This window comes from Danio aesculapii, chromosome 23 (assembly GCF_903798145.1).
Source record: "Danio aesculapii chromosome 23, fDanAes4.1, whole genome shotgun sequence".
Classification (NCBI taxonomy): domain Eukaryota; kingdom Metazoa; phylum Chordata; class Actinopteri; order Cypriniformes; family Danionidae; genus Danio; species Danio aesculapii.
In genome coordinates, this window is record NC_079457.1 from 33,586,229 (window position 1) to 33,600,628 (window position 14,400).

General features: G+C 37.3%; 1 protein-coding gene across 1 annotated transcript; it reads left to right on the top strand.

The window, feature by feature from the left end:
• The first annotated feature begins 6,998 nt into the window (after nucleotides 1–6,998).
• On the top strand, nucleotides 6,999–14,024 carry kcna2b (potassium voltage-gated channel, shaker-related subfamily, member 2b). Its single transcript, XM_056449922.1, has 3 exons — nucleotides 6,999–7,232; nucleotides 7,821–8,214; nucleotides 10,532–14,024. The coding sequence occupies exon 3, from the start codon at nucleotides 10,664–10,666 to the stop codon at nucleotides 12,149–12,151; it is 1,488 nt and encodes a 495-aa protein (XP_056305897.1). The 5' UTR covers nucleotides 6,999–7,232; nucleotides 7,821–8,214; nucleotides 10,532–10,663; the 3' UTR covers nucleotides 12,152–14,024.
• Nucleotides 14,025–14,400: the final 376 nt, after the last annotated feature.

A 14,400-nucleotide genomic window follows, 5' to 3' on the forward strand; every position in this document is an offset into this window, starting at 1 on the left:
TCCACGCCCCAGGCCCTCCGCAGTTCCATGCTCCAGGCCCACCGCAGCTCCACGCTCCAGGGTCCTGGCCCTCCATCCCTCCCCCTGTTCCGCCTCCGCTACACCTCCCGCCTGATCAGTATTAGGAGTGTCTGGAAGCCACTCCTTAGAGGGGGGGGGGGGGGGGCGCTCTGTCATGATTACCAGCGATCTCTAACCACCAGAGGTCGCTTGTAAGCACTCACTTTCACATGGACTACATCTTTTTAACTACATATTTAGTCATGCCACATACACACACCTGCTCCAAGTCTCCACTGATTGGACTCCCACAGCTGATGCTGCTTCTGGACTGATTTCCACACTACTTAAGCAGCACACACAGTCATTCACATTGCCGAGTCTTGTTTACCTGTAAAGTGACAATTCAACGCGTTTTCCTTAGTCTTGTTTCTCCTTGTTTTGACCCTTGCCAAGTTTGTCTGTTTGTCCATGTTCACTGCCTGCCTTCCGACATCTCGCCTGTTATAGTGACTCGACTGTTATAGTTGCTTGCCTGACTACCGAATAAACCTGCACTTGGATCCTAACGTTCTCTCTGTCATCCATGTGTTACAATATGTTGGAAGAAAAGAAATGGACAGATCTAGTGGAAATAAAATGCATTGGATGTCCTGTGTTGCATCTTTTCCCAACATATATCTCTGTTTATGTATGTTTGCTCTCAACATTTTCACAAAGGTAAGTACTAAATGTTATTTAAGCATTGCTAGGGTTTATTTTATTTATTTTTATTCAGTGTAACCCTTTAGTTTTGGGGGTAGAACTGCATTATAAATCTGATCAATCAACCTAGCATATCAATTTAAGATCATTAAGTGATTGATTGTTAAATTAATGTAAAAGAAGTTTTCCACCTTTACTCACCCCTGTCTTTTCACCCCTGAGCACTTATTTTGTGCTAAATGTTTTAAACCTCCAGATTGCAGCTTCATGAAACTGCAGTTGTTTTGTTTTTTTTTTTTGTTTTTTTTTTCCACTATAGAAAAAATCAAAATATATTAGATGACAAAGAGAAAAGAAAGTTATCAGTAAATATTAATTTTGGGAATTCATTTAAGTCTCTTTTATCTGAATACTTTAAATAAAAAAAATAAAATAAATTCAATGCTTAAAATGAGTCATATTCCCATGAAAACGTAGCAATATGGTACATTTATTTTTACTTATTCTTTCTATGTAATATAATCATTTCTAACTTTGTCATTGCCCACCAACTTGCATATGAGATGATGAGACCGACCCAGACTGAGCACCATCTCTACATCTAGGCCACGCAGAAATTACACAGACAGACACTGCACACTTTGCAAGATAGACTAATAGGGAGGAAGAAAACCAACACTGCCGTCAACTAAAGATGAGGGCAAAAAACATGCAGGGAAGGAGACATGTGAGGTTGAAGATGTTGAGAAACACACTGAGAAGGAGAGACACAACGCTAAGGAGGTAGCTGAGACACAATCTGAATGTAAATTGTGCATGGACAGATGTGAAGTAAACCACCTGTTGACGAAGAGCTGCAGTTTGAACATGAAGAATACAGGATGTCAGAAAGATTTTGTAACAAAAATTATGATAAAGTACACACAGGAAAAAAAAATTAAAATCAATTCAAATTTATTTGAACTTTACATGTCTTTTACAATAATTATTGTTTCAAAGCAGCTTTACAAAAGATGCACATTAATGCATTACAGTCAAATGAAGTTAAAGCTACAATCAAATATAGGTTGTTGTATTTAAACATAGTTAACCTGCAGTTTTATAGGATATAGGTGATGTCTATGTGTACATGTTTAATGAAGTGTAATTGTGAATTAAGTGTATGTGTTGTCCTGGAACTCTACATGGTTGGCATCACCTCTTCGTATGTGTTGTCCTGGTTGTAAGAACTCTGACAGCTGAATTTTGCACTAATAAGTTGAAGTTTATTAACAGAGTTTTCTGGACAACCAGCAAACAGAGCATTACAGTAATCCAGCCTAGAAGTAATAAAAGCATGGACTAGCATTTCTGCATCTGAGATAGAGAGCATACTTCGTAACTTTATATTTCTCAAATGAAAGAAGGCGGTTTTTGTGACATGGGAGAGATGATTTTTAAACGTTAAGTTGCTGTCTAATATAACACCCAGATCTTTTACAATAGAGCTAATACTAACATTGTATCCCTCTAATTGAAGGTCGAGTTGTGAGATCTGATGTGTACAGGATTTTGGCCCAATTAGTAATACTTCTGTTTTGTCTGAATTTAAAAGAAGGAAAAGGTTGGTCATCCAGTCTTTTACATCTTTAATACACCCAGTTAGCTTAGATAGTTCAGAAGTTTCTTCAGATTTTGTTGAAATATATAATTGAGTATTATATGCATAGCAGTGAAAGCTGATCCTGTGCCTTATATAATGTGTCCAAGGGGTAGCATGTATATTGTAAACAGCAAAAAACTTAACATCTTTAAATCTTAACAAGGACCGCACCCATCAACATGATACTCCCTTGTGAATGTGAAGATGTCACATTTCTGGATAAGATTGTAACTGTCTGTTGTGCACTAACAAACCAATGTCGAACTATGGTGTAAAAGAGCTGTAGTTGTCAACAAGGGTTAAAAAAAAACAGGTGTATAAATACATTCTGTGAAAATTTGATACATTCATACTGTTACATTTTTGTAACTTTGTTTTTTTCCTCCACTATGTGTATTTGTTTTGCAGATATTTGATCCTGATTAAATTAAATTTGATATAATTTAAATATAATATAAATGGTGGATGACATAAGATTAGTTGTTTACTCGTGTACTGTTTATTTTCTTTACAAAAACAAAACAAGTATATCAAAACCAAACACAAGGTAAGTGGTCATAACTTGAACTAAATAATACTTTAAAGAACTGAGAAAAGTGCTTTGTTCAAAGTTAAACTGTAGTTTGGACTAACTTGCCCTCAAGTGGTTTTAAACCTTTATGAGTTTCTTTCTTCTAGTGAACACAAATAAGTATATTTTGAATAAAGCTGAAAATCTGTAACCACTAATTTCTAAATTAGTTAAAAAACCACTAAATACTATGGAAGTCAGTGGTTACAGGTTTCCAGCTTTATTCATAATATCTTCTTTTGTGTTCAACATATCTGAATGTCGGATTCATTAATTTTTTCATAATGTTTTTTTTTTTCCATGTATGTACTCTATTATATATTTGACTTTAAAATAACTTATTTTTAAAATAAAAAATGATATAGTGTTTACTTATTTGTTCTGTTGTTACTTTGTTGTTCATATTTGTAAAATACTTTGGACAGAAGCATCTGTATAATAATTTGTAAACGTAAATATATGCTGTAGTTTAATAGTGTTCAAACTAAAACAATGGTCAGACATTGATAATATACAGTATGACATGAGGGGTTGGCACTCCATTGGTTTGCAGTTGATACATATGGATCTATATCCTGAACATATAAGAACATAATCCCCCCCATCTTTTTTTCTTTTTATTGCGGTACAGTGTACACTTGATTTCCTTCTGCTTCTCCAGCTTTACCTTTTTTTATGGCTTGTATCTCTCTTACATTATTTTTCTCTCTCTAGTTGTCTCTAGATGCTCATAGAAATGATACCCCCAAAATGGTGCATGTGTGATGTCACACACAACAAACACACATGACTGACAAAAACCAATAGCTTGCTGCAGTTCTACAAAGTTTTACAGGATTGTACGTTAATTGTGCTAAAAATATTAATGTGTATATATATATATATTCAGAAATTTCCCTCAGGTTAGTCCCTTATTTATCAGGGGTTGCCACAGCAGAATGAACTGACAACTATTCTGCCATACGTTCAACGCAGCGGTTACCCAGTTCCAGCCACAACCCAGTACTGGGAAACACCCATAAACTCTCTCATTCACACACTATGGTCGATTTAGTTCAATCAATTCACCTATCGTGCATGTCTTTGGACTGTGGGGGAAACAGGAGCACCCGAAGGAAACCCACTCGAACACAGGGAGAACATGCAAATGGGTCACGGTTTGGAAGGGGTACGATATAACAGGTTTAACAACAAATCCCCAGTGCTTCTTTTTTTCTGTTCACACAAAGTGTGTGTGTGGAGAAAACTACTATTTTGCCCCTCTGAAAGCACCCTAGCAGCTGCATTTTGAACCATCTGAAGTTTGTTAATTAGGTCTACAGGGCAACCACCTAGTAATGCATTACAGTAGTCTAACAGAGAGGTCATGAAAGCATGAATAAGCTTTTCTGCATTAGACATTGATAAGCATAGTCGAAGTTTGGCACCAAATTTAAAATGAAAAAAAAATGTTTTACAGATGCTTTTTGACAGAACACAAGGACTGAACTGAAAATCCATTGAGGGTTAGACAGTAGTAGTCAGTATGGGCCTGTGTTTGTCAAAATTTGATTGATGACTTCTGGTCTAAGCCCTGCCCATATGTTGTCGTTGTTGTTGCAGTAACTAGATTTTTTATCAATGTAATTAAATCCTTTATATTTTTAGAATTCTTTAAATTAGATCCTTATCAATTAAATTAAATTATGTATTGTAATTCCTGTTTAATACGTTCTGTTTAATTTAATGAAATTATAATTCGGCTAATTAAATTTTATATAATGATATATTGTTTTATATTTTTATATAAAATTTGCCTATTGCTTAACCTAACTGTGTGTGTGTGTGTGTGTGTGTGTGTGTGTGTGTGTGTGTGCGTGTGTGTGTGTGTGTGTGTACTGCAAACGGCATTTGTGTGAGACTCATCATTTCAAAAAGGCTTGAATAAACTCCACCACAAATACATGAAATAAAATTACTTGGTATTTTTGACAATTTTTTCAGACATGCACATGGTAATGGTGGGTGGGGAGAAGTTCATTTGCATTTAAAATCACAGGCTACAAAAACACCCACAATGTACATAGACACAAAAATGAGCAGATTCTGCAGCAAATCTGATGGGAAATTTGAGTTGAAACTTTACAGACATATTCTGGGGACACCAAAGGCTTATCTCACATCTTGTAAAAGGGGTAAAATAGGTGCCTTTTAAGTTTACATAATCACAACTTTTTACTATGTGCAATTTTTAATATATTACATGATGACCAACTTTTGTGTTTGCGTTTGGTTGACATTATGCTAATTATGCTTTTGAACATACTGTTTGTAATTTCTAGACTGTCAATGACATATACATGCACCACTACACGCACAAAAAAGTATTTTACTGCTTCTTTAGTGTTTTTCAATGCTTGGAATTCAGTCTTGCAGAGAGTGAGTGACTGAGGCAGAGATAGATGGAGTCATAAGTGATTCAGGTGAGTATGGGGAAAAAGTGCTGATAGTTATAAGAGATCATTAGTCACATGTTTTAAACACAGCTAAAGAGAAAAATGTGCATGTTCAATCAATCAATCAATCAATCAATCAATCAATCAATCAATCAATCAATCAGTTAGCTTTTATTTGACATTTAAGAGGCTTGTAATTGTTCAGTTCGTTGCTTTGAAAGTGTAATAATCACAGGTAATTGAAAAAATAATGTTCAATAAATATATATTACTTCTCCCTGTGTTTGCATGGGTTTCTTCCGGGTGCTCCGGTTTCCCCCACAGTCCAAAGACATGCGGTGAATTGAATAAGCTGAATTGGCCATAGTGTATGTGAGTGTGTGCAAGAGTGGGTGGGTGTTTCCTAGTGTTGGTTTGTGTCTGGAAGGGCATCCGCTGCATAAAACATGAGCTGGATAAGTTGGCGGTTCATTCCACTGTGGCGACCCCAGATTAAAAAAGGGACTAAGCAGAAAAGAAAATTAATGATAAGTGAAATATTTATTACATGAAGCTGATAAGGTATAAAAGGATTTGTCATTTTATGAATTGCTAATTTCAGAAGATGATCCTACAAATGCTAAAGTGGTTGTGGCTAGATGACATGGCATTGCTATTTTAATTTAATCATCTCTGAAAAGCAACATAAAAAATGCAATCTATAACAATAAAATGTATGTTTCATGTATGTATTTTTTATTATTTAATTGATTGTATATCCTACAAAAATAATAATAATCATTGGAAAATAAATAATAGTAATAGAATAATTTTATTTCGAACAATACATTACTTTGTACTATATTCATAATGTGGTATGCACATGTGCATTCGATTAATGAATATAACATGGTAAAATAATTACAAATGTAAAAATATAATCAACATATATTAAAAGTATGTTTAAAAACAATATGTAATATGTAAAGTTTAATTTTATTTTTGGCTCAGTCCCTTTATTAATCAGTGGTCACCACAGCTGAATGATCTGCCAACTTATCCAGCATTTGTTTAATGCAGTGGATACCCTTCCAGCTGCAATCCATAACTGGTAAACACCCATACACCCTCATTCACACATATACACTACGGACAATTTAGCCTATTAAATTTACCTATAGTGCATGTCCTTGGACTTGTGGGGGAAACCAAATCACCCGGAGGAAACCCATGCGAACATGGGGAAAACATGCAAACTCCACACAGAAATGCCAACTGACCTAGCCGAGCCTCGAACCAGCGACCTTCATTGTGAGGCAATCGTGCTACCCACTGCGCCACCGTGACATATAATAATAATAATCATAATAATAACACTTTTTAAATGTCTATGAACTGTGGATTAATAAATAATTATTTATTTAACACCCATTCACACACCAACACACACACACACACACTGTTCTCCAATTGTTTTAATGATGTGTAATATTCAATATGAATAATTGTTATATAAGATGTTATAATAATTTTAATAATAGTAGATGAAACTCATAAGTGAGTGCTGTGGAGCAGTGATGCTCCATCATCATCATCATCATCTGTATAGCGCAGAGGAGGCGCGTCTCCTTTAATTTGCCCACGCCGTACAGCCTTGAGTGGTGGAGCAGCAGTAGCTCACTGTATGCCTTTGTATGCGCAGAAGTGCTCAACTGCAGCCTGAACTGCTCGCCCTTACACAACAATTATGAGTAAAAGACGAAAAGTTGGACTTTAAGATGAATAGCTCGCTCGCGCCGCGCCACTCCCTAAAATGAAGGAGGAAAACACAAGTAAGCGCAAGAGGAATTCCGGAGCATTTCCCCATGGATATTTTGCATCTTGAAAACAACTCGGGAAGGTTGACTTTTACATTTTTATTGGTTCTTTCTATTCCTTTAGTATATGCATGCGTTAATGCATCGATGCCTTGAATGAAAGGAAATGCGTGAATGCCTTTTACACAGTAATGCATGGGCATGCTTTGATCATCCACCTAGAGTAGAGCTTGGAGCCTCTATCGCTGAAGCATGTCGCTGCAGACACCTCGCGCTTGTCTGAACGGGTTAAAACGCTGAGCACAGCCGGTGTGATGTGTTTTTCAAGGGTGCATGAGCCTGGGATCTGAAGATTTGTAATCCAAAAATCATTTTTGGGGCAATTGGACAACACCCTTAAACGGACGCTGCCTTTGTGTAAGGGGGAAAAGCAAACAAATAAACAACCAAATTATGACTGAGAACATCTGATGCTCTATGGATTTTCGCCCATAAGATGAGCACGTTTGCTCAACAACAAGATGCTGCCACTCCTCAGAGCATCATTTCAGCCGTCAAGCTCGTATTCAGGCAATTCTCCTCACTCTCTTATTGTGTATGATACTATCTTGTGTGATGTGAGCATGTTTGAGGCGACGCCCAACGCAAACAGCTCCCCTGTTTCTTTGCAGATCTCTGAATTGAGTCGAGGCAACACTGTGAGGACACTGGGGGCGGCAGATTTTGCTGACCTTAGCATCTTCGGACCGTTTCAATGGGAAGCTCTTTGCAAATAACGCCTTAAGGGAGCTCCCCGTCGTTAATTTCTCAGAGACGCACCGCTGTATGCCTCCCGTGCGTCCTGAAGGCGTTTACGGCTGGATCTGCTCGAGACCGGCGCAGGAGATCTGGCGCAGCGAGCAGGGGGAAGAGCAGGATCTTTGCAGTATACCTGTAATGAAAGGCTGCTGAAAGACATCAATGACCCTGGCAACCAGACGGTTCATTAGTTCTGCTGGTGTCATGTAAACATAATCATTTAACAAATAATTTCTCTGGCGCGTTGGGGACTCTTGATGTTTGCAGGTAAGCTTGCGTAACTACCATATGCTTATTGCAGTTTGTGGATGCTGTGGGACTGATGTTTGGACAGTTCGAGTGGTGTGTTTATTAGAATAAACCACGGACGCTACGTGAATGTGTTTAATTAGAGTAGGGACTCAAAATTAAATGCATCGAGTCATTTGTTTATGTGATTTAGGGTACTCTTAGAACCTGTTTGTTGTTGTTTTACAATATTTAGATTATAGCAATAAGAAAACAGTGTTTATTTAAAGATTCCCTGAAATCTTATTTAAAATCGTTCCCTGAAAGATTCTTCAAAGAATCTGAAATTGTTAAAATTATGTATTTTTAACAGTGATATAGTAAAACATAAGTTTGTTTGCAAATGTTAGCCAGTCTTCCACCCTCTTGGGTTTTGTTCAGTGGCTCAACCTGCCAGTTCACTGGCTAACCTTCCAGTTTAACCAGAATGGGCATATTTGGAGATTAATTTGAAATAAAACTTAAAAAACTGCATATTAGACTAGAAAACAGTTTAGTTTAAACTGAAGGAAAGCTGTTAAATGCACAATATTTATGAGAATGTTTAATTGCCATTATGCTTCGAACACGGTAATTAATGACCACAATATTGAGTATTTTAATTATTTGTTTTGATTATTTAGATTTTTTTTAATTTTTTTTTGTTAAAATAGGCATTACGGTGGCGCAGTGGGTAGCACAATCACCTCACAAGAAGGTCACTGGTGCGAGCCCCGGCTGGGTCAGTTGGCATTTCTGTGTAGAGTTTGCACATTCTCCCCGTGTTCGTGTGGATTTCCTCCAGGTGCTCCAGTTTCTCCACAGTCCAAAGACATGTGGTATAGGTTGAATTTAATAAGCTGAATTGGCCGCAGTGTATGTGTGTGAATGCAGGAGTACATGGGTGTTTCCCAGCATTGTGTTGCAGCTGGAAGGGCATTCGCTGCATAAAACATATGCTGGATAAGTTGGCGGTTCTGATGAATAAAGGGACTAAGCCAAAAAGAAAATGAATGAATGAATTTCAAATATATTATAATATACTATATGTAGGCATGGGCGGGTATAAGATTCTGACAGTATGATAACCTTGGATAAAAACAATGGTTTCATGATATTGTGGTTAATGCTCTAAAATATGTTCTTTTTAAATTTCTAAGTAAAAAGCTACAACTTTTTTCCCCTTTGAGCACAGTATATTTTATTTAGAACACAATTATTTATTTTTTCAGGCTAAATAATTTAAACAAATCATTGACTTCTGCTGTCTTTATTTGTTTCAAAAACACTGCTTTCATTACAATTTAAAACGGCATATTTGGATATCTTTTCTGCTGGAGATACTGTTGTCCTAAAAAAACCTAAATAAAAAAATCTTACACATACCTTAAGAATAGAAAAGCAGAAAATGTAGGTTTTAAAACTTTTTCAAACCGCGGTATACCTTGAAAACAGTTATCGTCCCATAACTGTATGTAGATTTTGTAATGTTCTATTATATAAGCATGCTATTTAAATGTCACAATAATTTAATATGACTCAATGGAACAAAGCTAGCGGTTTTGTAGTCTTTCTAATATATGTCATTTATATTTTAATTTCTGTCTGTTCAAAATTGGGCATATGAACTATTTCTAAAAATAGAAATTATGAGTACTGAAGTAGTTTTAGAGCAGAAAGATATCTATATATGACTATATGTTTGGGAAATATTGGACATTGGACGGTGATATTCATGCCATGCTTATTAAATATGTTTCTATAACTATTGGATGGGAGCAAAGGTATACAGAGATATATTTCTGCAACTTTTCTATCTCAAGCAGTCTTGGCGAAATGCATTTTGGGAGGTTTCGGAATATCCAATTATGATTTAAGTGCACTCAGGCTGTTATTAGATTTACAGTGCATAATTGAATCCAAAGAGAAATGATACAGCCTTGCCACAGCAAGTATTGATCTACTTGGCAGATAAAAGCAAATACAATGTGTAAAGTGGTCAGGCCGACTTCTCCATATGATTGATGTTTTTAGATGCCGTGGTTTTCTAGAGCTTTGCTCTGTGTGGGTTTCCTTAACAGTCTTGCTCTGGGTTCTTGTGCAGTGCCTTCATACTGCTTCACTTCATTTCATTTTGCTGGTTTTGAGGAAATTTCTATATTAGTTCAAACATAAAATGCTGCATTGTCTAGGGAAAATGAGGAATCCAAAACACCCCACACTGGAGTACAAGAAATACATATTAATTAAGCACATTGAATTCCTTCATATTTGTTTGGCTCAAGTAATTGTTTTTCTACCTTTGTATTTCTTTCAGTGTTTCCTTGGATCTAATGGAAGAAAAGGGGGCGAACAATTGAAAGGGAGTCCCACATTTCCCCACTAAAAATTTTAGAGGCAACAACCATTGCATCCTGAATCCAAACTGCAGGTTGCATTCATTCACAGCATGACTGTTGCCACGGGTGACCCAGCTGATGAAGCCGCAGCTCTCCCGGGTCAGCCACAGGACACATATGACCCGGAACCAGACCATGAGTGCTGCGAAAGGGTGGTCATTAATATCTCTGGTCTGCGCTTTGAGACACAGCTCAAAACTCTGTCTCAGTTCCCAGAGACATTGCTTGGAGACCCTAAAAAGAGAATGCGCTACTTCGACCCTCTGAGGAATGAGTACTTTTTTGACAGGAACCGCCCAAGTTTTGATGCCATTCTCTATTACTACCAATCAGGCGGCAGGCTCCGTAGGCCTGTCAATGTGACACTGGATATTTTCTCAGAGGAGATACGTTTTTATGAGCTTGGGGAAGAAGCCATTGAGATGTTCAGGGAGGACGAAGGATTTATTAAGGAAGAGGAGAAACTACTGCCAGAGAATGAGTTTCAGAGGCAGGTATGGCTGCTTTTTGAGTACCCTGAAAGTTCAGGGCCTGCCCGGATTATTGCTATAATTTCAGTCATGGTTATTCTCATATCCATAGTCAGTTTTTGCCTGGAAACACTTCCAGTTTTTCGCAATGAGGAAACGGATATGCACAAGGCATACAGAACCAACTCCAACTCAACAATTAACTATACTTCCACCTACTTTACTGACCCTTTCTTCATCTTGGAGACACTTTGCATCATATGGTTTTCCTTTGAGTTTCTGGTGAGGTTCTTTGCATGTCCAAGCAAAGCAGGCTTCTTTGTCAATATAATGAACATCATTGATATCGTGGCTATAATACCTTACTTTATCACCTTGGGAACAGAACTAGCTGAGAAAGCTGAGGATGGTCAGCAAGGCCAACAAGCCATGTCACTTGCCATCTTGAGGGTTATCAGATTAGTGCGAGTCTTCAGGATCTTCAAACTTTCTCGGCACTCAAAAGGGCTGCAGATTCTTGGCCAAACACTTAAGGCCAGCATGAGGGAGCTCGGGCTGCTTATCTTTTTTCTCTTCATTGGAGTCATCTTGTTTTCAAGTGCCGTTTACTTTGCAGAAGCGGATGAGCCTGATTCGCAGTTTGTAAGCATCCCAGATGCCTTCTGGTGGGCAGTGGTTTCAATGACAACAGTAGGGTATGGTGACATGGTTCCTACAACCATTGGAGGCAAAATCGTGGGATCCCTGTGTGCTATCGCTGGTGTGCTGACCATTGCCTTGCCCGTGCCTGTCATAGTCTCAAACTTCAACTACTTCTACCATCGAGAGACAGAGGGCGAGGAACAGGCCCAGTACCTTAACGTGACCAGTGTCCCCAAGATAGATTCCTCAGAGGACCTGAAAAAGAGCCGCAGTGGGTCAACCATGAGCAAGTCTGACTACATGGAAATTCAAGAGGCTGTGAACAACAGTAATGAGGACTTCCGAGAGGAGAACATCAAGACCGCCAATTGCACCCTAGCCAACACTAACTATGTTAACATCACCAAAATGCTTACAGATGTATAACCACTTTGATCTGCCTTGATGAAGAAGGTGGGATAAAGAAAGGGTGTGCAAACCCCAGTTTGGAAGGCTGCAAATGCCTCATGCAAGAGTATCTAGACAGGAGAACTGGAATGTGTTCATTTGAGTGAAGGAACAGTGAAGAAGTCCTGTCCATCATTCCATCTCCATTCCCTCTTACAAGATTTGGAAAACATGTTTGGCGGGGGGCGTTGTTTTGCGTCCTTGTGTTCAGTGTCTGCATGGAGTTTGTCTTTTCTGTGTGACTGTTCTAGTAGTCGTTCTGCTTGCAACAGTAGCCAAACCGTAGCGCAACCATTTAGATACAAGTGTAGCATAGAGGGACCAATTCCTGACTCTCATTCCCCCTTTCACTGCCAACCTAAATATTCCTTAACTCTTTTTCAAGTATATTTGCACCTGGGAAGAATTTTGTCACTCCAAATAGATCAGTGGCTGCTCAAGAGATGACAAGAATCACAATAGAGGATGAATTTCTCTGTAAATGCACAAATACCGCCTGTCCTGCCAGCCAAAACAGTGTACCATGTACCTAAATTTTTTCACATTCCATCTTGTGACGGAAAAATGCATGACCAATTTTGGGGTGCCTGGAAGGCCAGAGCATCTTTTTAATATTTTCAAATGTTATCCCTTTTGCTCCTAGAGTAAAAATAACTGAAAGTGTAGTGGAGATTGTTTTGAAGTTGACCATTTTTTCATCGTTGTCATTCCTCTATACTGCATGAGTAGCTGCCCACCATTGCATAATTTCCGTCACATACTTTTCCCAGCATTGTAAACTTACAAGCATTCCATGTGTGTGAGCAATGTCTTTTTAAACTAAAAAATTGTGTAGATTTTTACTGTGACATTGCAGCCAGTAACAGCAAAACACTAGCTCACTAAGTCAGGTCACCAAAGATCAAGTTCACTGCCGCTGTTTATTGCATTTTTATGTTGTTTCTTTTACATTTTAGTGACATTTCATGGTGCATCCGGCCCATAATATGATGCTGGAGAATATAGATAAAATAGTATGACAGTTCTGCTTCCTTGAATAGCTTTTGTAAGTGATAGGAAATATCCTGCTACTTTTGTGGTGCATGTCTGGTACAAATTCCTTGTAGCATGCATGTGGTAAGAATGATACTTACAAAACTAGAAAAAAGTATTCATATCTTTATCAATTTATTTTTCTCTGTGAGATTAACAGTATGTGCAATATTATAAATGCTTGATTTTTTTTATAGGTTACAATATTTGTAAGTAGTTTTTTTGCTACTTGGGTCGAATACAGAGACGTTTGTTCATTTTCATAGCTTGGTTTTTTCAGAGATCTAAATTGAAAATCGCAGCTGTAATACCTGATTTAGTTACAAGGACTTCCGATGATTTTGTCTTATTAAATGTTGGTACCTTGTGGTATGTCTAGTCTACAGCCTATCCTCGTAACTAAAGAATGGTTAGTATTGTCTTTTGTGTTTGATGTGTAAAGACGTCATTAAAATGCTAGTGTGCTTTTTGTATTAGAAGAATATAAAGATACAATTATCAGCCATTCTGAGAAAATAAACTAAAATATTCATTACATCCATTTAGGAGAATTTCCAAAATTTGGTCAATTAAATGTTCTCTAGAATGACAATGCCCCTTCTCCTAATCACACACTAGAAAGCATGCTTGGCTGTTATAACCCAATGTTGGGTTTGTCCATATTTGACCCAATGTTGGATTATAACAACATATCATGTTTTCTAGAGTGCAGGTTTGGCAGTTAAGCTTCACTAGATTGATTAGCACCTTCTGGTGGATGATGTAACTACACCAAAATGCATATCAAAAATTTTATTTCTCCATTAAAAGACATTCTGACAAAAATAGTACACATGTGTACTATTTTTAAAATATATTATTTGTAATATATTTTATAACAATCATACCATTAGTCATTGTTTTTAAATGATATTATTTTGAGGGGTTTCTTATCAAGCATTAGTCATTACATTTGATGAAGTCATTTAATGGGGTCTTTAAAATGGGGAATATGAGAAGAAAACCTTTCCTTTATATAACCAAGTGGTTCAGGACCTATACAATGTATAGTTTAGAAGCTAAAGTAGTTGCAGTAAACAGTAAAGCTCTTTGGTAACTAAACAGCAGATATAGTACAACCCTAGTTTAAACATACTCAACTGCCCAAGATTTTTGTCAGAATTAGATGCATCCCACTGCCAAAATACTTGGTAGAT

Coding starts and splice junctions, on each gene's coding strand:
- kcna2b (XM_056449922.1), top strand. CDS start 10,664: ATGACTGTTGCCACGGGTGACCCAGCTGATGAAGCCGCAGCTCTCCCG.